This window comes from Convolutriloba macropyga, chromosome 10 (genome assembly GCF_964194025.1).
Source record: "Convolutriloba macropyga chromosome 10, txConMacr16.3, whole genome shotgun sequence".
In the NCBI taxonomy this organism is placed as follows: domain Eukaryota; kingdom Metazoa; phylum Xenacoelomorpha; order Acoela; family Convolutidae; genus Convolutriloba; species Convolutriloba macropyga.
The window spans coordinates 42713392-42737759 of record NC_134477.1 but is presented as its reverse complement, the minus strand read 5'-3'; the positions used below and the strand labels follow the sequence as shown (position 1 = coordinate 42737759).

At 34.4% G+C, this 24368-nt stretch overlaps 1 protein-coding gene across 1 annotated transcript in view; it reads left to right on the top strand.

Moving 5' to 3' along the window:
• The window catches only part of LOC142348142 (uncharacterized), a 52511-nt gene that overhangs the window by 2317 nt on the left and 25826 nt on the right, over nucleotides 1–24368 (top strand). The window contains exon 4 of the mRNA XM_075399348.1: nucleotides 13436–13694. Within this exon, the coding sequence (XP_075255463.1) occupies nucleotides 13436–13694 (259 nt within the window). The remainder of the gene's footprint in view (nucleotides 1–13435; nucleotides 13695–24368) is intronic.

The following is a 24368-nucleotide window of genomic DNA, read 5'->3' as shown; positions in this document are numbered from 1 at the left end:
AGTATCAACAATATATTTACTGGTTATCATGGCTAGTCATAAATAATAATGTATCAAGTCTTAGTTAATCAGAGTTTTCACATGTCTTCTTCATCAATGGTTAGCTCATTTGAAGTACTGTGATCTGCTGGTCGTATACGGTGGTCTGTCGGTGACACCTGTCCTATGATAGGCGAGGGAAAATCGTTTGCTATAGGTTCAACCCGCGTAGCTGTATCAACAATTGTTTGTACAACCGAAGGTTTTATCGATTCAATGTCTCCTACGCGTCGTTTCCTACGAGGTGGAGCAAAGTTCGGGTGACACGATTTAGTGGAGTCACCAGATGAATCTTCTTTATCGTATCCATAATATTTAGGACTTTTTCTAGTCCTTTTTGTTGCTCTTGTCATTATATGTGGTAATGTTGTTGTTGGAACCGAAGGAGATGATGAGAGTACTTCTGGTTGATTATTTGTAGGTGGGGGTGCAATTAATACTTCTCCAGTTATAATTTGCTGTTCGGGAGCAGCCTCTGGAATTTCGGGTATTACCTGGGGAGCGAAATTTTCTGGTACTTTAGGCATGCGTACTCGCATTGCGCGAGCAATGTTGGATTTGTTTGAGGATACACCGCTACCAGTTTCTCGTTTGCGATGCTTCATTTTTCGGTCTCCTTTTTGTATGCGGGTACACTCTTTGATGTGGCTAAGTATCTTAGCCTCAGTTGTCTTCTCGTGCGTGCGGGGTCCTCGACGGTTAATATATTCGGTTAATTTGGTTTTTCGTTCTTCCCGAATACCAAATTTTGCAATATATCTATTGCGCACTGTTACTTCCATCTTCCCCGGCTCGCGAATGACAGAAGTGTATTGATCGGTCTTTTGTACCACCGATCCTGGGGCCTACACCTCATACAAACCATCCAGATTTTTCTTGGATCTTTTATGAAGATGTTTCTTTCGGGCAATGTTTAACTGTACGGCGTGTTCTTTCAGAGGAAGTGGACGATGCGCTTGCATGGTGCGGAGGAAACGGGGTTCATTATCGGTTGCTAGCCGTTCGCGAGTGGTGGCGTCTTTTTTCGCTTTACACATATTGCGTTCAATTTCGTCGTCGCTCCGGCTGTTTCCCCAGTGTTCCTCCGGCAACAATTCATTAGGGGTTACAGTTTATTCATCTAAATAATGATTTCAAAATTTTTTCATAACTTAAATCAGATGATTTTGGTTGAGTACTTTTATTACTAAGTGGTGTGTTGGCTTTACGCCCAAAGTGAGATTCGAATGGCGAAAGCTTAGTTGTTTTATGTTTACATATGCGAAGCTGGTATATAATTGATTTTAATGCTGCTTTAATGGTGAACGAATTTAATTCTTTATTTGCTTCTTTTATACATGCCAAGCGTTGTTTAATAGTACCAATAAGTCTTTCAACTAAACCTATTGCACGATGATCGTTTGCCGGAGCTGGTATTAGTGTGATATTATCTTTTATACAAAAATTTTTTACTTGGTTACCTACAAGACAACGAGCTTGGTCTATTCTTAAGGAACGAGGAACTCCATGAATTTGTATATAATTATCAAAGAATTTTATGACATTCGAGGAAATTGCATTATCAACCAATTCTGCAGAAGGATATTTTGAAAATCTATCAATAAATGTTAAAATCTATATTTCATGTTCTTTTTCGTTATTAATGGGCCCTGCAAAATCCATTTGTATTTCTTGGTTCGGAACTATACATGGTGTATGTGCTTTAATTAGTTTTGCGGGAATAACAGATTTTAAATTTTTACCGATAGCAGTGCAAGATTTGCACTCTATTGCTTTAACAAGCAAATCACGGTTCATGTATGGCCACCAGCAGTGCTGATCCATACATGCCATCCCCCAGCTACCTGGGTGACTCGCATGCAAATCGTCAATGAGGGCATCTTTGAGTGCATTTGGAATGGCCACCTTCTCGTCCATACAAACACACGCGCCAGTCACATGAAGGTCCCGCCAATAGCTATGGAGATACGGGATGAGGGCCTTTAGTCGTTCTTCATCTTCCCGTATTATACAGTCCCGAACCTCCTTCAGAACTGCATCCTTGCTTGTGAGTGATGCGATTAAACTTTTGCTGAACACTTTTCCCACCACTCTCTCAAAAGACATTACTTGGGGGCTATCCGTTAGTGGGGTGCTTAGATTTGAATGAGAGGAGGATCTGCGTGGCGTACTTGTGGTTGCATTGTCTGTAAACGATACGCGGAGCGAAGCTCTTGTTGTTCGGGAGGAGATTGATTTCCCCTTGAGAGATGAAGCTTGTTGACTCATTCTTGATGAGAGTTGAGTTTTTTCAATTAAATTAATTGACAAAGAGGAAGACAACTGAATTTCAGGTTGAGTTTGGGCAAAAAGCACCTGTTTTTGTTTGTTAATTGAGCACGTGAGTTATTTAAAGTATTTGAGTGTGGCTTACTAAAAAAGGTAGGAATTTGAGGCTGATTTTTGATTGACAAGTGAGAGTGACTTATTGGAGCAAATTTGGAATTATTTTGGTAAGCGAGTGACGTTTTTCTTGTTTTTACAAGCATTTGAGGCTCAATTTGTACGGGATTAGTTGTAAATGGTAGACTATGTGACGCAAATTTAGAATGAATTGGGTATTTAGTAACTTGCTTTGCAAAAGAGGCATCTGAGGAATGCATTCTAGTCTTTTGAGTAATTAATAAAGTATTATGCCTGGCGGGTGTTAATTTGTTAAAAGAAAAGCGTACTCGCGATGCGAGATCGGAAGTGGTATTAAATAATTTAGAAGTGTTGACTTTTGAAGTAGGATATGTATGTGCGAATACGGAATCAATTTGAGTTGAATGTACCCGCTGATCATGTGCACTAGTACAATTAATACTATTAGTGGGATGAAGAAATGATTTATGTTTTTGATCCGCGAATGATTTAGTATTATCGGTTAAGTGTACGCGCGAGGCGTGTTTACTATACGGATGATTGAATTTAAGGGAGTTTACGTTAGAGTTGTATTTTCGCGCCGCGAGATTTGAACTAAAATTTGTTAAGCGTACACGCTGGGCGGACTTTATGTCTAAATTAGAAGTTTATTTTGAACATAATTTTGAACTATTGTTTCGCGGGGCGAGTAATTCATGAATTTTTGTTTGAGGATTTGGTGTTACGTAATCTATAGTTAAAACTTGTTCAGTATTAATGGTGGAATTTTTATTTTCACCATCAATATCAATATACAATTTATGAAGTGAATGAGCAAAGAGGTTGTGTTTTCGTTGAAGTAATTGAGCATCAGAATGTATGCTTGATAACGTTGCGACTAAAAATTCCTCATCATATTTGGAAACACTTATTGCTGGTGGATATGGATTTCGAGATATGTAATCAACTAGTCCCATTTTCGCGCCAGGTAGATGTTCTATTGAGAATTGATAAGGCAAAAGACGATCAACCCATCGTGATAACCTACTATTGTAACTTTTATTTGATCGATGTTCTTTTAAAATGGAAAGTAATGCGCGGTGATCAGTGATCACAGTGAATTCTTTACCATACAAATAATTTTTAAAATATTCTATGGACCATACTACCCCAAGAAGTTCTAATTCGTTAATACTATAACGTTCTTCACTACTGTTTAAAAATCTTGATGCAAAACAAATCGGCTTCCAACCGTCAACTGTTAGTTGTTCTAGTGCTGCTCCCAATCTGGAGCGAGAAGCATCACATTTGATTCGTGTTTCGAGTTGGGGGTTATAGTGAACGTTTTCTGTATGATTTGTTATGCGAGTTTTTATGGCATTAAAATGTAGCGTATGAGCGTCAGTCCAAATGTATTTATTTGACTTACGAAGTAGAGGTCTTAAAGGATGGCAGAGTTGAGCTAGATTGGGAATAAGTTTACTAATATAGTGGACTGAACCGAGAAATGAGCGGAATTTTTTAAGTGTATTAGTTGGTTGCAATGACATAATAGAGGATGTTTTAGATTCGAGTGGCGATATCCCAGATTGAGTTATATTATATCCTAACCAGGAAATTTTTTGCTTCGCAAAGTGACATTTAGGAAGGTTAATTCGAAGATTATCTGCGTCCAGTTTTTTAAGACAATCTAACACAAGTTGGAAGTGATCATCTTCAGAACCTTTACTTACAATTAAGATGTCGTCTGGGAAACAAAATGTAATTTTAAGACCAATCAAGGTGTAATCCATTGCCTTCTGAAACTCGGCAGGCATGTCTGTAAGACCATAAAATCCCGTTTTGAATCGATATGTGCCTGTCATGTCACCACTTACAATATTAAAATTACAGTGTATAGCAGTTTCAGGGTGTAAGTTTAGTTGGCTGTGTGCATATTTAAGATCTATAGTAGAGAAATATATTTGTTCCGCTGGTTCTGTTTTGTAGTTTGTTATTATTTGTGATATGGAATCCATAAGTGTTTCAATATTTGGCATCTGATATTTCTTCTTGTGTATTGCTTTGTTAAGAGTTTTAGAATCTAATGCTAACTTTATGGTTTGATCTCGTTTGACTGTGATTACAATAGGTGAAATCAAGTATTGGTCAGAACCGTTATTCAGTTTTTCTATATGTCCCTCTTCAAGAAGTTTTTTAATTTCATTATTTACTCGTTCTTGTAAATTAATGGGTACTCTTCTACCCTTTTGGTGTTTTGGCTGAAAATTTCGATGGAATTTAGATTCAACAATGTGTATTTTTGAGCGACCAATACGTGTAATAATATGAGGAAATTGTTTTGCAATACGTGTTTTAAATGGACATTGAGATGTGATAGTGTTGACCATACTACCTTCATTTTTTGGAATTTGAGTTACTGATATTCCGAGAGCGTCAAATAGATCTCTACCCACTAGTGGTTTTAGCCCGTCACGGACTACCACAAATTCAGCTTCTTCAAGTCGCCATCCATTGCTCGCAATTGGTGCCTGTATCATACCCGTCACGTTTATGGGTTCGTTTGAAATTGTTTTGAGTTCCTGGGGAGGTGCTATTATCAGCCAACGAGCAAGAAGAGAATTTTCCACAATCTCCTAAACAAGAGACTCGGGTAAAATACTGCATACACTGCCTGAATCAATGAGAAGTCCAACGTGGGTATTACCAATTTGTAAGATGGTGTTCTTTGGTTCGATCTGTATTGCGTTACTTGCGATTCTAGCGACCATATTGTCATCTCAGCTATCGTAGTCTGATTCGCATTGCAGGTTATAATTCATATTTTGTATGGCGTTTATCGTTTGGTCAGTTGGAGTTTCTTCAACAGAGTTAACATTGGATCGGGTGGGTTTATTTGATGATGACTTCGGTTTCCTACACACTCGCGAAAAATGGTTTTGGAGACCACAGTTATTGCAAGTCTTACCTCTCGCAATACACTTGACTTTGTGATTAGCTGACCAAGTTAAACCACAGTTCCTGCAGAGTTGATTTGGTGATCGAGTAAAACTAGATGTAGTTGGCCGTTGATTCGGTGGTCGAAAAGATTGTTGAGGAATTACTGCATTAACTTGCGGAGCAGTTTGCGAGTTTGTTATTTGTAGTTGGTTTCTTTGACCTAATTCCATAATTATGGCCAAACGTAATGCTTGGGCTGGTTCTAGAGTTTCTCGCAACAATTCCCGTTGAATTTCCGGATCTAACATATTTGCAATAAATAAGTCTCTGATAAGAGTATCTTCTTGACTCCCGAGCTCACAATTTTCAGAAAGTTCTTTCTATTTTCCAAAGAAATGTTCGATAGACTCTCCTCTTGTCTGTTTTGTGGTGAGAAGTACGTACCTATCAAATGTGATATTGCACTGACGAATAAATGTTGCTTCCATAATTGTCCAAAGTTCTGCTGTTGAGAGACTGTCCATCTTGAGGTGTGGATTTTGGCTACAAACAATCCGACGTCCTTCAGTGCCCAAACTGAGATATAGCCTTGACGCAATCTTTCGATCGGCCTCTGCCCATGGTTTGTCTCCGCACATTATTCCTATCTCCAGTTGTCTCTGACACCAATTTTCCCCAGTTCATTTTTGATTGAGCGTTCCTCGCCAATCTTTCCCTCTCCGACTGTGCCGATGATCCTGTTATCGTATCCTCATAGATCAGTTCAAGTGGTAGTTGCACTGTTTCGGGTTTTGGTTTCAACAAAGTGTCTTTTGTAATATTTTCCTTCGCAAGAAGAGCTAACTTGGCCTGCATCTGCCACTTTTCCTATTTCAGCGGAGGGTCTACACTAGGTCTATCCCAAAATGGCTCAATGCCAAGTGGGGTCCGCTTCTGAGTTGCTGACTGCGCCATGTCGTACGCAGATGAGATTGCGTACTTGATCTTGAGTCGCGAGTTGCGTTTATGTTTTATGTCCTACTTGCGCGGCGAGTGCGCTTTACACAATTTCTAAGTGAATCCGCTTAGCGAATCGCTTGGTGACTATTCGTCTACTTTACTCGAGTCGTAAAGACAGTTAATGAAGAATAAGTTAAATTGAGCAACTGTACGCGAAGTGCAAAACTAAGAGAATGAAAATTAAGGCAACTGGTATTCCAGAAGTCATAACAAACGTGAACAATATTTTCCCGCTATGGGAAATGGGAACAACAGACTAGCATGTGAAATAACATTGACTTGTACAAATGCCCCTCAGGAATAAGTACACTAAACAAATTAAGTACATCGTATAATAAATTTACTGCACTGAATTAATTTATGATGTATGACAGTTACCAAGTAGAAAAGAAACAAGCGTGGAATAGACCGGCTCTAAAGGCATTCAACGGACTTGTGTTCAATGCGTATTTAACAACAAAATTTTTGGTTTTTGTCAGAATCTCATCAATCAGGCGACTTGGAGGGAGGATAGAACAAAGTATTCCTAAAAAGCTGCGAAACGACCTCTCTCAGACGCCAACTTGGGGTGGTGCACTTATCAGATTAGAATTCCCCTTGATGTTTCAGCTCCACCGCGATATTTGCGAAACTCGACTTTTTAAAACTCTCACGAAAATTATTCCCGGCTCCCACGAAGTTCGTAACACTACCTCACCAAATCAACTCCCGCTTATCTTGACGGTAGAACATTGGACAAAAATTAGATACCATGGACTTAAGAGCTTCAACATAGACAACACCAGTAGTTAGACATGTGAAGAGAACTTCCCACATCAAGTATGTAAAGGTAAACTAAAAAAGAACCAACCCGGTGTTTGCAAGAAACTGATCCGTCAGTTTTTTTTTGAATGAATGGTTATTGGGCATGGCTGCTGCGAAAGATATGTGAATGTGGCGCATTTGAACCTGATAAACAGCAGAGATGAACATAGTTTAACGATGGTTTAATTTTCCTGTACCTTGATCATATTTAACCAGCAACCTGATATTATTGTAAATTGAGTAAGCCACAGGAACAATTTGACAAAGCTAAGAAGCACAGTATTTAGATATTTCACGTCTTAGTCGACTCCAACTAGCCGTTTCCTCAGAACATAAGAACGTACGAGGCAATTTGGTGCAACGAAAAGGAAAACGGAGCTTGTTTTCATCGTTTGACGGGCTTGTTGAAAAGGAGATCTTGCCTTCCAAAATTAAACAATTCTAACTGAAAAACAAGCTCAACTTAAAGCTCTTCATTTTCTGGAAGATTTTTTGGGGGGCTGTTGACGCTAGGAGAAATTTCTAGATATGGTAGAGATCAAAAAATACCGATTACAAGAAAAAAATGATAAGAGGTGCACTCATTAACATCATGCTTCATTTTTTTATTGAGCCTGTCCGTTGATGCAGCTAACGATTAGGAGGTCTTCTAATCTTGTTGTTTTGTTACTACGAACGATTGGTATTTTGGAAACAGTATTTGGCACCAAGGAACTAAATAAATCTCAAGAAGTCTTGAACTGTCAACCAGCTATTCAACTACAAAACATCACCGGACAGACGACGCATACAAGCCATGTCCGGATAATCGCAGAGGACGCCGTGGCTACATTATTTATTACTGTTGTTTTCCAGGGTTTCACTTAAACGTTTTGCAGCAAAGATTGGGTGTTTACTGTTGGACTGAAGCCAGTATTCCTGAACTATTTTTTTCACAGACAACTTCAGTGCTCGACAAACTTCTCTTTCCAAGCTGGCGACAAAAAAGGTGTCTGGCAGTTCGAATATTGGAACAGTAGTTGCGTTCATAGGTACAACATTAGCCTTGCCATGAACGAAAGCGAGCTCCGATCTAACCGCGTTAGAACCCGAAGCTACACGACCCTAGGCGATGCGACAACAGAAGGCATTTTTTTAAGCTATCGTCAAACTATTTAAAGAGTTCAAAATATTTTAACGTTCTTAAACTATAATTTCTTGTTAGAATGATTTGAGCCGACTGCCACAGTTCAACACACCATAAAATGAACCTATCAACTATACCTTTCTGATACTGGCCTTCCGAATTTTTCCCATGACAAACCAGATAGCCTTCGAAATAAAAAAGCAACTAGAATACATGGTGCGACAAAGCCAATCGGGTCTGTCGTTCTCAACGTTGTAATCATGACTTCGTTATTTTTTGTACATGGCTTTTTAAATTGAACAATAAAAACGCGAAGTGTGAAGTAATAGGTACAACTTATCACAAGTTGCGAAACTAAGGTAATGTGTACTATTATACAGCTGTTTTAGAACCAACTATTTTACAATGCGGTATAAGCATTTAAATGTCAACAAATGCATGAAGAATCAAAACTGACCTCAAAATAAATATACATCAAAATTATAGGTTTCGCTGCATCAAAAATCAATGAAGAAAACCAGGAGTGTTTCTCCATCACAATTTATCTTTTTCTGAAGAAAAACATGGCGCAATAAGATAGCACAAAACATGTCATGTAAAGCTTAATTAAAAACAGAAAATTGGCAACCAATCAGCTGTTATGCAGTTTTTTGATATACTTTGCTGCTTATGATTAGATAGTGACAACTTGCTCAATTTTTGCACATCAGTTGTTAAAGAGAACGTAAAGCGCGTTCGAAATCGGATTTTGTGGATCTTCTATTAGATTTGGAACTTCTTATTTTTCATCTTTCCCCCCTTATTCAGTTCTTTGTCAAGCTTCATTTTTAACGTAATCAGGAGTTTGCGTGGTCCTTGGTTTTACTGGTCGGTGTGTCTTTTTAGGTAAGGCTTTTAATCATTTAAGGTCCTGAAATTATCAGTGTCACCATTTCTGTCGGCCGGTTGCATAAAAATGGATTTATGGCGTCCGAATTAACTACAGAGCCTTTTGTTATGCACATTGTACCAACAGTATGAATTTACTCTATGATCATTGGAAAGGAATGATTATTTTCACGTCTGCTCATAATTTTTTCAGAGATCCATTTTTTTGTCTGAAAATACACTTTTCATAGCAGAACGTGACATTATCAGAAATTGCTCATAGTAAAAACACAGACTGAAATACTATGATTCAACGATGATTTACTATTTACAATGGTCCGGGCACACAAAATTTGTTCGATTGACCTATCTCAACGCACCTTTGATTGGGTGTCGCTCAGTCAAAAAATCCTAAAAATTAATTAATGACACAAAGCAAAAACAAAGGCTCGGCAAGCGGATAACTTCATTGGTGGCCATTGATCTTCATCTTCACACATTCACTCTGGATTATTTTAATGGAGTATGGAATTGTTTTTTAATCCACAAATTAAAAGTGGGCTATGGCTAAAATGTAGGGGCTTACCAGACATTTTTGGTTTTAGATTTTTTATCATTCTCAAATAAACTGGATTAATTGCCTGCTTTTTTCTCCTCCGTTCAATTAGTTGAAGTCATAGAGATCAGCGCAGCTGTCGTCCTGCAAATTGTTGCGCTTTGTTTTTGGAAGCTAAAGCTATCTATTTTGTTTAACGCTACCCATATTACCGTCTTTTATGGATCAATAAAATTGAAAGTTAATCTCAAAACTTTATCCATACTCACATCAACAAATTTGTATTAATTTGCAGGAAAAAAAACTATATTTTGAAGTCATTGATGACTGTTCGGTCGGTGTGTCTAAATATAACCGCTTTCTGCGTCATTGACGAGGTCAATTGTCCATTATCATAGTAAATGATTTGCAAACTAATCCTTTTTATTTATGATTGAATCACTCATGTGTAACTTCATTGTTTGTCAGTGTCTATTTTTGCCATCATTTATTAAACAAACACAATGAAAAAATGACGTAGATTGTACGTAGTAACTGAATGACGCAATCTACGCTATCTCAACTGCGTTCGCTAGTTTTGAACTGGACGTAATTTTTCCCTTCATTTGGTTACCTGGATCAAATAGTGGAAACCAATCAGTGAAGTGCCGCGGTAAGTTGATATTTCCGGCATTTTTTGCTTCCTTCGTCCCACGTTTAGTGAAAGACATGAGTTAATAAAGTACAAAAAAGCTAATAATATGCATTCACCACCCTCTATTATATAACCAGGGTCTAGGTTTCAGTGGCAAAAATTGTCAAAGTACGAAAATTAGTAGCTGTCTAGAGAATTTGGATTGAATTGCAGTGAACTCGCTGGAATATTTTAACTGCTAAAAATCAAAAATCAATTGATACAAAAATTCATCCAAATGCACACTAAAAATCTTTTCATATTCTCCCAACTTGATTTCAAAATACTGTAAGAAATGCAGTAAATGCGGCACAAGTGCCGAAAACTGATTCAGTAAAACCAATCTTTCTTTACTGCAAAGTCTTACAAAATACTTATTGAATATCATCATATCCAATGCTGACCCATTTTATGCTTCACGTTTAAAAATATTAAAACTTCCAGCAGAAAGAACCGATTATAATTAAGTACTATTGAGAGTATTATTCAAGCAAAAAATGGGGTCAAAATATGTAAATTTTATGTGAAAAATTTTTGCAAAATAGGTCAACGGTGGTCAACGGTGGTCAACCCAAGGACAATATGCCGTGATGTAGGACAATAGAAATTCAGTTTGTGTCCCTTTTTTAGCTAAAATAGCATAAAAATAGATAATTGAAAATAAATTGGTTGAAATATTAAATATAACACACAAAAAATATTTGAAAAATATATGGAACGTCACTCCGAGATGGATGAACCCAGGGGAAAAACTTTTTAGTCTGAAAAATGCCAAATTGAAAAACTGCGTCAAGAAAATTAAAGAATCTGACTTCGTTTTTGAAAAATCTGTTAAACATCAGCATAATCAAGTAAATTTGAAAAATTGCTGTTAAGTAGAACAGATTTTGAAACCATGTGAAGGAAGGAAAACTTTCCAAAATTGTTAAAAAATTTTATCACAGCAAAAAGATGCATTTGCTTTGGGGTGAAAAATTATGTTCTTAACGCAGTTTAAAGAATAGAAGAAATCCCAAACTGTGCGTCAAATGTTTTAACTGCTACTCCCCAATCGTTTGTGACTAGCAAAGCTTTACGCAACCAAGATCGTTTAAGTGGTTCCAAATCTGTATCGATAATTTGTTTTCGCATTTTGGTTTTGCGATTCTATACCCGCTATATTCTTACCGTTGCATTACAATTTTAGTTTGCGAGTATTTGCTGAATTTTTCCAATATCAAATCCGATAGGGAAACGAATACAAGACAAAGATAAATGTCTCACAGCTGTTTATAAAAAATCTCTTTATTGCGTGTTGCTTTTTGTACTCACGAGATGAAACACCAGAAGCTGGTGTTACAACAGTTGAATAGCAGCTCAAGTAATTCATAGATACAAGACACAGTAACAAATGGCTTTCTGCTCAAGGCTAATTTTTTATACAAGTCACTGCAACAACTTACCTCTCAAGAAGATTTAAAGTAGAAGACACAAAAACAAGATGTTTACTGCTCAAGTTACTGTGTATTTGCAAAAAATTTTTCTGAGTTATAACAAGGAAGCCATTTTATGTTGTTCTAGATTTTGCGTGGAAGCCATTTTATGTTGTTCTAGATTTTGCGTGTTCTGTATCTGTACTTTTACCACTTTTTCCTCCCATCGCGTGACTATAACAGTAATTATAACTGCCACTGAGACAACAGAAAGTGTACAAAAATGAACAACTAAAACAAACGGGTGTTCCTTTTTCTGCTTTCATAATGATATTTTTTGCCTCTCAGGCAAGCTTACACAGCTCCAACAACAATTTTTTTTGAGATAGTCAAACTAACTTTACGCGGAATGTTAAAAAAACATTTGGCCAAAAGAGACAATGATCGTTTGAAGTAAGTTTTATTAAAACTATTGAAAACTATTTCGAAGTGTATAGAGATATATAAATATAAAATGATTAACTTGAAAAGATCGTAATTGACTTGATTTTTTTTTGGCAATTAAAATTATTTGCGCTGATTCTTTGCAGATACCAAAATAAGTGATGAAAAAAAAAGATACGAGTGAAAAAAATTCGTCTGAATTGAATTTCCAAGGACAATAATTGTCCCGAAAAAAAACTATAACAACGTGGTATTAGTTTTTTTCCCGAAAAAAAAAACTACAAAATGTTTGTCATTGATTTATCGTAAAACTATCGTGTAGGACGTCAGGTCAAATTACCCAATACCAAAATATCTAAAGCATATAAATTAGTCATTTTATCTTATTGGTAAACTAATCAGAAATAATATTCAGAATAATCATGCCTGCGTGAGATTTAAAGGTTAAAATAAGGGATAACTCAATTTCTCTAATCTGAATCAAACTGACTGATAGCATCATTTTAAGCTTGCTGAAGAAAACATTTTAGTGGCGGTGATTCAATGCCAAAAAACCATCATAGCCAGCTAAAGCTTACACCTGCTTAATATTTTTCACTTTACTTAAGTATGCACGTTTTTTCGGCAAATACACTTTTCCGTGCCTTTCCCCCCACAGTGTTTACCGAAAAGCGAGCCACTGCTGAAAGTAAACATAATGTGAACATTTCCATCGTACTATCCAGGCGTATTTTAATATTTAATTCCACCTTTAAATCAAATCAATCTTCGTATTTGCTTCTTCCATTTAGTTGTACTGTTTTATCCGACCGCAGGTATTGTTATACGTTTTTGTACACCATTGAGATTTTATATTCTTCTAATTTTTCTGTATACTTTCTTTTAATCGCCTTGACTTGCAGTTTTGTTTATTTTCTAACCGTCAGAACAACAACTAGGCATTATAACCTATATTACATTTATAACTGTTTATTGAAGACATATAACTGTATATAGAGACTGTTTGAATGAAGACATTTGATCCAAATTCCTTAAACGCTTTGCCTCTTTGTACCTGTTTTTTTGCATTTCAGCAGTTTACAGAAGAACCAACTGAAACGTTTAATTGAAGGGACAGAAGTTACAATTGTTGACTTGCAAACTTTACCAAATAGATGAGAAAAATTTCAATTATTAATATTTAGAAATTTTAGTTCAACATCATTCAAATAATTCTCCGAGTGAAACAAACACCAGACATCAATGCTGCTCAAGTGACCCTTGTGGGCTTAACCAGTGCGCGAGTTATAACTACCCGGGTCATTACAGTCATAAATATAGTAACTCGAACAACAACATCTGTCCGAAAAAGACGAGTCACTGTGGTGTTTTTGGTGTGGTTCCAGAAGTCAAAGTGTCAAAAGATTCTATTTATTTGGATCAAAGAAATAGCAACTCCATTAATCAAGCGTGGTTAGTTTTATGTGCATTTTGAGCAGTATTACAAAATTTGGATCTATTATTCTGTTTTGGACCCAGTGTTTTTTTGACAAACCCACTTACAAATTATGTGCTGTTATATAGCACGTTACTATGTCAAACATTAGCACGTGCGCCTTTGGGGAGGAAAAGTTATATTATGTCCGAAGAACACAAGCTGGGGAGGGGCAGAATAGATCTCAAAAGATAAGCACATTTGGTTCCAAACGGTTGCATTGTTTAGACCACCTAAGGTTTTTTATCACTACAGTACTAAAATATGACCTAGCTCCTAATGATTCTGCCGTCCTCTAAGAGCGAACAGTACAAAAAATATGAAAAAAACATGCAATTTAATGAATTTAAAAGAGCATTCCATAGAGCTTTCTATGACAAATTCAAGGCCTTATGCTCTCCCCAATAGCCATCCAGCACGAATTCCACATATTACACATATTTTCAAAGAGCTAAAAATTATGTAGATAGAAATTATAAGCAATTGCAAATTTGAAATCAACTCCGCGTTGTTAATGCTTATTTGCGCAAAGCAAATCGGTCATTACGAGGCCATTGTCCAAAAAATAGAGCATACATACTCGTATTCGTCGGGCTTTTTCTCGACCCATATTTTAAGATGTGTGTGGAAGCGGGTGATACAAACTAATTTAGTTCAAATGTGCCTCGCAATTGGATATGCGTAATCCCACTTTTCACAGAGCGTATTTTTGTGGCTTGGATAAAAACTTGGGGCAACCTTCCGTTGGATCTTTTCCGTTTGTGTCTCCCCCCACCCTTAAGTATGCACCCCTCAGTAACAGAGCACGTGCCATTGCATAGTCAATCATTATAAAAAAATATGGCACGTGCGTCTAGGGTGGGGAGCAAGTAATATGAACCCACTAAACGGGGGAGCACAATCGAAGAAGATTCTTTTCGTCCCTTATTCCCCATCGTGTTAGTCCCTAGTTTCCACGATATAAATAACAAATTTCCTTGTCGCAATTTCCCTCGGTTGCAGTATCTAATTAGCCAAATTTATTAGGGCCTAATTGGTTATTAAATTTAGAAATTTCCGTCTCGATCCTATTAATGGATTAAGAAGTTAATAAGTGGTTTTACAATTACCCGTTGCAAGGTTCACAAAAACAATTTGGTCTTTAAATTTGATCTCAAATAATTACTGATAAAATTCGGGCAATAAAGTTTCTGGATAATTACATGCTTAAAATGGTGGAATGAGGTTTTGTTTATTAATAAAGTAATGTTTAAGTGACTCTGCTTGAAATCACTGCAAACTTCTGACGTTTGCCGAGAACCCAGTAACAACGCTTAAATCACTCCCGAAAGTCTGCAGTGCCAGAAGTTAAAATTCCAGAAGTTGCTATTTAGCCTGAAGTTGATTCCGTTGACTTTTGTCATTTTAAAACGAGCGCGTTTCGTGTTTTAAACATGGTTACGTGACTCTGCATAAGTCACTTCGAAATTCTGACTGAATATCTCGAACCGCTTCGCGGTTCTCGATAAACGCCAGAAGTTCTCAGTGACTTCAAGCAGAGTCACGTAACCACTACTTAAAACACAAAACGCGCACGTTTTAAAATAACGAAAGTCTACGGAAGTCAGTTTTTGGCTAAGTAGGAACCTCTGAATAATCTGGCACTGCAGACTTCCGGCCTTTTAAAATATGCACGTGAGTGTTTTAATACTCCTGAAAGAATGTAAGCCCATTCGCAAGTAGCTTATTTCCACGTTTTGCGTAACTGAAGCCGTCGTTGAAAATTTATATCAATTGTGAGAAGTGAAGACACGTTCTAGTCTCTCGTTTCCACAAAACGCAAAAATTACTGGAATTTGCCTTTTCGGACATCGGCTACATAATGGTTTGAAAAGGCAATTGCATTTAAATGTATTCTACAGAAGTTATTGAAGTAGTGTGTGCTAGAGAAGCCATTTCGTTTTGATTATTTGAATAAATGATCTCAAACAATTAGAGAACTGTTTCGAATGCCTCATTTATTAGCGCGGCTTCCCTCTAATGCGTTGTATCAACTCACAGGAACACTGATCAATTCGTACCTGTGAAAGTGGTTCTCTGACTATTAGTTTATGTGCGAAATTGAGAACCTAGAGTTGTTCAAAAGCCAAATTTCACAGAACATAAAAGTTTGGACAAAAATTTGAGGAACCAAGCAGATTGTTGGACACTTAATGAGTTCTGAGCACACACTTATCACTTAAAGGATCTTAGTAAAAAAACAAACAGTATATTTAGTTATGAGCAAGATCTTGCTACTTAAAAAGATGGCTACAACGGGCTAGGAAGTAGTGGATAAAACAGGGCTTCCAGCCACCAGCAAAATTTGACCCTTTCTCCAAGCGCTAATCGCGCATGACGAATCGGGCCAAATTTTACTGATTTCTGTGAGCCCTGTTTTATCCACCATTATATTCACCACTATAAATACATACTACGCGCACAATTGTGTACAAAAATGTACATAGCTAGTACAATTTATGCAATTCATACACTAATATCCAAAAGTTCTCAAAGCTAGATTTAAGCCTAATTTTATATCTAATATGCCAAACTATACTGAAATAAATCAGGTTAATAATCTCACAAAGTTTTTTTTCAATAGAATCGGAAGGACTGAAAATAACTCAAAATTGCTTAGAATTGGATAATAAGAAACAAGTTTCTTTAAAATTTTTGACTTTAACCAGGAGACGATTGATCTATGATGTTTAACTGAGTGATTCTATGTACCTGGTTACATTTTTGAGCCGAGTCTTGGGAGGTCTTGATAAAAGTTTGACTCGCCTTTACCACGCTACGGCAGTACTGCTCGACCTTTCTTAATGGCAACTGTGGGGGAGGGTGAAACTACAGAATGCTTGAACACTTTTAATTTTAATTATTAGGCTGACTGAAGTCTAATATTAAGCTGACTGAACAATATTAATGTATCATATTACAGTTTTTGTAGTGAAGTGAAACTCATGATGAATAGCCAAAAAATGCCGTGGAAAATAAAGGTCCCCACGTGGAGAATTATTCTAGAGCATTCTTTTTTCTGGAATATTCTGACATGATTTTTAAGTTAAAATTAGTTATCATTTCCCAAGTAATTACATGTTTTAAAGTAAAATAATAATTAAATCCTTCTATTAAATTGAATGATTTGTATATTCTATTAAAATTTAAACAAAGATTTTAATAAATACTCACTTTACTAGCTAATTTTTAATGGTATCTTATATTCGAAATTTTCACTTGTTTTCATTCTGTTAGTGGTGGTGGCTTTCTTTATCAATGGCGGCGGCCATTTTAGAATGACATGCACTTTTCATTCGATCTGCTAAGCAGTGCAATGCGATGTTAAACCAAGCTTGTTGACTTCTTGTACTATTAGTGGTTGCTAAATATGAAAGAAAGCGAACAATAATAGCACAGTCAAAAACACTGAGATCGGTGGAAACACAGTGATTAGTGTTTTTCTATGTCTTCTTGAATACTATACTTATAAACATGCTCTCTGATTTCATTTCTAGTGTGACCATATCTATATCTATGAAGATAAATACATAGTCTACATTTCCTATTTCTAAATCTATATAATGATATATGTTTATAAACATTACACATACTACACGTTAGATTTTGATCAGGATCAGAATAATGATATCCCAAATGTTCTATATAATCTTTAACCTTAACCATATTTTTACATACATAACAAGAATATTCTAATTCTTTACAATTATTACAACATTCTTTCCAAGGTTTATTTATGCATTTATTGCATTTCATTTTCATTTTTCGAAAAATTATTTTTTGATTATTTCTCTAAAAAAATACATCATGTCCCAATCAACAAATACTAGTATCATAAACTTCTGCGATGTCTGTAATCCATCCGTTGAATCAAAGATGGCTTTATACAGGCATCAATCATACGATCTCAAACATAAGGAACTATTGGAGAAAATGTTTGAGTCTGAAGAAGAGGAAATCTCGGAGAGGGTGTATAGCTTGGATGAAGATGATTATATTATTAAAACTAAACCAGCCACCAAACCTAAAACTAAAACTGAAGAGGATATCTACACCAGAATTAAGTATGAATGTAAAGAATGTCATGAAGAATTTAGAAGTAAAGTAGCTCTTACTACTCATTCATATAGTCACAATCGCATGTATCTAGAAAACACAGAAGACTTCGATATAAACTCAAGTCAGAACATGAGAGAATTTTATATTACTGATAAAGGTGGGAATTACATTGAAGATATAGATGAAGCAACTAATTACTCTTTAGAAGAAATTAAAAACTGTTACCAGTTTCGTAAAGTTAAGAGTTTCAAATATAAGATCACGGCTGAATGTGATTATAAGAAGAGAACCAAAGAAGAAGTTAAAACTACTAAAATATTCTTCATTACTGATTATATTAATAATAATGCAATATATGAATATGGTGACTTCAATCGGTGGCTAGATTTCGAAAAGGAAATATATAAAGGTTATGGTTATGATTTTGAGTTTCTTGGAATAAAAGGTATTCAGTTAAACATTGAACCAACTAAAGCATCTATTGGTAGTTATATAGATTTACCTGCTGATCTCAAAAACTGTAAATCGATATTAAATATACGTAGTTATAAATACAATTGCTTACAACTAAATATAACTGCTTGGCTACATCCCGCCCCACACCATGCAACTCGAGAAAGTAAATATGTAGATAAACTAATTGAACCAAGACAACAACATGAAGATGATTTTGCTTATATAGTAAGAATACAGAAATTGTATAATATTAATATTTGGGTATACACACCTTGTGGTAATGGTAAAATAGAATTGTTTAAACAAGTGGATGATTTTAATAAAGATAGAAAAGATGTAAGAATACTATTTTGGAGTAATGGTCAAATAGAACAATGTGCCCTAATAAAAAATATAGAAACCTTGTTAGAACGACCAAATAGAATGAATCACAAATTCTATTATTGTGATAGGTGTACCTATTGGTTTAACTCACAAATTAAATATGATAAACACGAATGCAGCACCTCATTCTAACCAAAGATTGTTTGTCCTAAGAAAAAACATATTACTTTGTAAATGAACACAAACGTCAGAATATAAAAAATAGTATAACTGCCGATATAGAATGTTGCATTGTTGAAGTCACAACTAATGACTGTAAATATGTAATAGCTGAACATATTCCAATAGCTGTGGGTTACCCCTGGCAAGGTAACTTCAAACACTACTTCGGTCTAGGCTGCATCAAAAGATTTGCTAGAGATCTATTAGAAATAGAAACTGAGAATAATTTCAAATATAATGAAAAAATGATATTCACAGAAGAAGATAAATTATATCATGAAACTAATAACACTTGTCATATCTGCAGTAAAACATGTATTAATAAAGTAAGAGATCATTGTCATGAAACTGGTAAATATAGAGGACCAGCATGTAAAATATGTAATCTAAGATACAAACAACAAAACTTCATTCCAGTAATATTCCATAATGGCTCTGGCTAAGACTTCAACCTACTATACAGTGAACTTTTTAAACAGAATAATGATAAAAGAAAAGTAGATAACATACCACTAGCTGCTGGTAAATCTAAGATGTTTAGCATTGGTTGTCTCAAATTCTTAGACAGTTATAACTTCTTAGCTATACCTCTAGATCAAATGGCAAAGATATAAGGATGTAAAACTAAAACATTATATCCATACGAATACTTTGGTTTAGACTCCTTGGGAACCACGACAAAGTCGTATAATAATCCTATAGGTAATCTAAAAATAGAAGACTTCAAATCCTCACTACATAATAAATTACCAACACAAGAAGAAGTAGATAACTTTAATAATGAAAACAGTCATAAAACTGGAAAAGATCTAACTATAGAGTATTTACAGAATGATGTGGAAGTATTAGACTATTGCATGAATGAATCTGTTAAACTAAGCATGCAAGAATTCAAGCTCAATCCCCTACACTATGTAAGTCTCCCAGGTTATAGTTTTGATTGTTGGTTAATGTCAAGCGGTGTAATATTAGATACATTACAAGATAAACAAAAGCTAGATGACTTTGTTGGAGCAAAGGGAGGTGGTATATGTGGAATAATGGGTGATAGATATATAGATAACAGTGATGGTAAGTCCATATGGTACATTGATGCAAACAACCTATATGGTTATGCAATGATGCAAAAGTTACCTTATAAGGTTTTTGAGTTTTTTTACTACTACTACTCTAGATGTATGGGAAACCACGCTTCAGCGTATATTGAATACTCCAGATGATAGTGATCTTGGTTACTATATAGTTTGTGATATTGATTATACTAATGAATGTAAAGAGAGAACAGAACAGTTAGTACTAATGCCTAATAAGAGAACGATAAATGATAATGAATTAGGTTACAGAGAATCAGATGGAGGCAAGGCCAGATCCGCGAAGTGGTTACACCGATCAGAGAAATTAATCTTAGAACAAAACAACAAAACAGAATATATGGTTCATTATAGGATGTTAAAGTTCTATGTTAAGATGGGAGTAAAAGTAACAAAAATACATAGAGTAATTAAATTTAAACAAGAATATATATGTAGCGATTATATACAAAACAATACAAATGAAAGAGCAACAGCTAACACTGAAGCAGAAAAGGATGTAAGGAAGTTAATGAATAACTCATTATATGGAAGAATGTGCATGAATCCTCTACACTTCTTTCAAAGCAAGTTCTTGCATGATGAAGAAAAAATAATGAAAAGTTTAAGTAAACCAACATTTAAGAATATAACTAGATATAGAGATTATAGCCAAATAGAATATATAAAGAAAAAAATAGAATATGATTCTCCAGTATATGTAGGTGTTACTATCTTAGAATTAAGTAAATTACACATGTATGATGTATTCTATAATATTCTACAACCATCCCTCAAAGATCTAACACTTCACTATATGGATACGGACAGTTTCGTATTAAGTTATAGTGAAGGTAAAGTTAGTGATGAGCATATGGACTTAAGTAACCTAGACATACCTATAAAAACTAATAATAAAGTCCCCCCGGTAAGTTTAAGCACGAGCTGGGAAGTAGGATTATTGAGGAATTTATAGCATTGTCCCCCAAAACATATAGCTTCAAAAATTATCCTAAAAAAACTAAAGAAAAAGGAATAAAGAAGCATAATAATGCTAGGCACATAGATTATTATGATGCATTAATGAATAATACACAGAGAACAGTAGATGAATGTAGAATACAAAAAGTTGGCGATAACATGACAACAACAAAAACAAGTAAGATTAGTTTAAATATATTTGATGATAAAAGATTTTATGTAAATAATATTAAAAGCTATCCTCATGATGAGAATCTATATCTATTCAAAAGAGATTTAATAAAAATGATCCACCAAGCATCAGGGAACGAACAAAGTTCGCGGTTTACCAAACTGCTTCGCAGATCATTAGATGGAGACAAAGACCTACTGTTTAATAATATTCTAGAACTAACCATTAATGATGATGCTATTGAAGTTGCTATTATATTATATAACGAACTTTGCTAATTTTTATAACAAATAATTAAAGACCTAATTCAGTCATTACATCCATATGGTTGGTAGTTAGTATATTATAAATCATTATCTGAGCCATATATTTTTCCATAGTGTCTCTCATGATTGTATTCTTATATAGTGTAGCCCCAGCTATTATATTTTATTATATTCTAGAAATTTTATTATCTTCTTAGCCCCATCTACATGTTCAGAATAAAATGAAAATATTAAATCATCATGATTTGGTTCCTTAATATGATCAATAAACTCATCTATAGTATTACAACGTCTTTTACAAGCTAAACATCTTTTTAGATTAAGAGAGAAGTTGTTTTTATAATCCATTTTTTACTCTTATTATAATTTTTTAATACATATAAAATGACTAAACTAGATAAACTTATAGAATTAAACAATCTAGAAAAAAAACAAAACAGAAGAATTAGATTAGAAGATAAATTAAAACAACAAGAATATTATGGTGAAATAGAAGAGCTTTTTGATCCTTTAACTAAAACACTAAATGCAAACAATGAACAGAATCTAGCATTAAGTGAACAAACATTAAGAGCAATAGATTTGCAAAATCAAGAGTTAGAAAAACAAACTAAGATGATTGGTGAAACTGCTTCGCAGTTCGAGCAAGTTGGTTCCTAATTTAATGAAGCTTTAATGAAGTCCAATGGCAAAGCTGTAGAGGAAGCTCGAGATAAACCAGGAATGTTAGTAGATAAAGACACGGCTCAAATTATTAATTTGATGTCAGTTCAATCTAATCCCCAATTAAAGTTAAAGTTCGGAAATTTAGATATTGGTGAATTTGAAATGAACGGTGTTAAACTAATTTACCAAAAAAATTCATTTATAGTTAAGGATAATATATATGAGTTGTCAGATGAAATTATAAACTTTCTTACTAACCCAAATATAAAATATGGTGAAATTGAGGAAGATGAAAACAAAATTAAAAGGTTTTTAAAGGATAGTAGATATGATTTAGGAAAGGGGGATAAGAAAAGTGCTAGATATAGAACAATAAAACGTATAATGGGGGCAAAAGATGATGTGTATGGTAGGGGATTAAATAGCAACCCAAATAGTTTAGTAGAAAGATTAAAATTATTAATACTAGAAACAAAAGCTGGTCATCATGGATTACATGATGAAATGCTAGATATATCTAAGCAACTATTATCTATGAATATTATTATTCAAGACCAACTAGATAATTTTGTTTTAATTATGGTAAATAGGTGAAACCATGACTACGTCCATGAGCAAGCTCGAAACCATCAGGGAACCTGCTTCGCAGATGACTACGTCCATAAAAAATTTGGAAAAACAACAACAACATCAACAACATCAACAACGACAACAACTAGCTAAAGAAGTATTCAGTCCTCAAAAAAAAGTTTAAAAGACATAGAAAAATACCACTATATAAAGATGAAACATGGTCAGCTGATTTAATTGATAAGTCATCTCTAAGTGAATACAATAATAATTATAAGTTTATATTAACAGTTATAGATGTTTTCACAAAATATGCATGGGCTATTCCATTAAAGAATAAATCTGGTTTGTCTATAACCAATGGTTTTAAAACAATCCTATCAGAAGGACGAAAACCAGAAAAATTATGGGTAGATAGAGGTAGTGAGTTTTACAATAAAACATTTAAATCTTTACTTAAAGAATATGGAACCGGCAAAGCCGCTTCAGAATAGAGCTATATTCTACTTATAGTGATTTAAAGGCTGTATTCATAGAGAAATTCAATAGAACATTATTACACATAATAAATAAACCTATTTTCATCAATGGCGATGGTAATTGGGTAAATATATTAAATGATGCTGTTGTAACATATAACAATAACATTCACTCAACAATTAATATGACACCAGTTGATGCTTCTAATAATCCTGATAAAGTTAAATACTATGTAAATTCTACCAAAGCAACACCAAAATTTAAAGTTGGTGATTATGTTAGAAATGTAGATAAACGTAATATCTTCTCTAAAGGTTACACTTCTAATTGGAATAGAGAATTGTTTAAAGTGAATGAAGTTCTAAAAACACATCCACCAACATATAAAATAGAAGATATTAATTGAGAGATAATAGAAGGTAAATATTACGAACAGGAATTATTAAAATCTGAGTTTGATTTTGAATCTAATAATAAAGTTTTAGAATCATTAAATATATTTCTTAAAATAAACAATGACAAGAAGCAGATTCAATCAGGCTAAACACCAATCAACAACAACATCAAAAAACAACTTAACATTAAGTAAGGCTCGTGGGTTATTCCTAGAAGATAATGATAATATTGATATGAGGGATACCTATAAAATTACAAATGTACATCCTCCGATAGACGAAAAAGATGTTGTTAAAAAAGAGTATTGTGACAATAATTTATTATCCTCTTCTAATAAAATAGACATTTTAAGTAGAAACATAACTGAACTAAGAAAGGGTGACTTTGACAAAGTTACAACTAAAACATTACAACAAAATGAAACACAAGTTATTGAAGAACTAATTAATGAGTTTATTGAATCAACAAATGAAGTCAGAAATACTGTTAAGTTTTGTAATAAAGTTGCTGCTGATACTATCTCTAAATATAATCAATTAAAGCAAGAATTTGATTAAAATAAGTTTAATCAGAATATAACTAACATACACTTAGATGAAATGTTTACCAACGGTCTGAGAGAAATGAAAGAATACAATAAATCTCTTAGAGGTGTTATAGTACAATATATAATTACTATACTTTTACAAAGTAAGTTACTTGATAATAAAGAGAAAGACAGACTTGAGATGCATTATGGTTTTAATCAAGAAGATATAACAAAAGAAATAGAAAGTTTTTTTACTAATGAAAATAAGTAAAGCTATGGCGGAGTCCATGACTAACCCAACAGCACCGAGTGAGAGATTACTATATCCAGATTTGTCATCAGTATCAGAAAGATTGATAAACGAAAAGATTCAAGCCAATAATAAATTTAACAACAATATTAACATTATAAAAGATATTAGA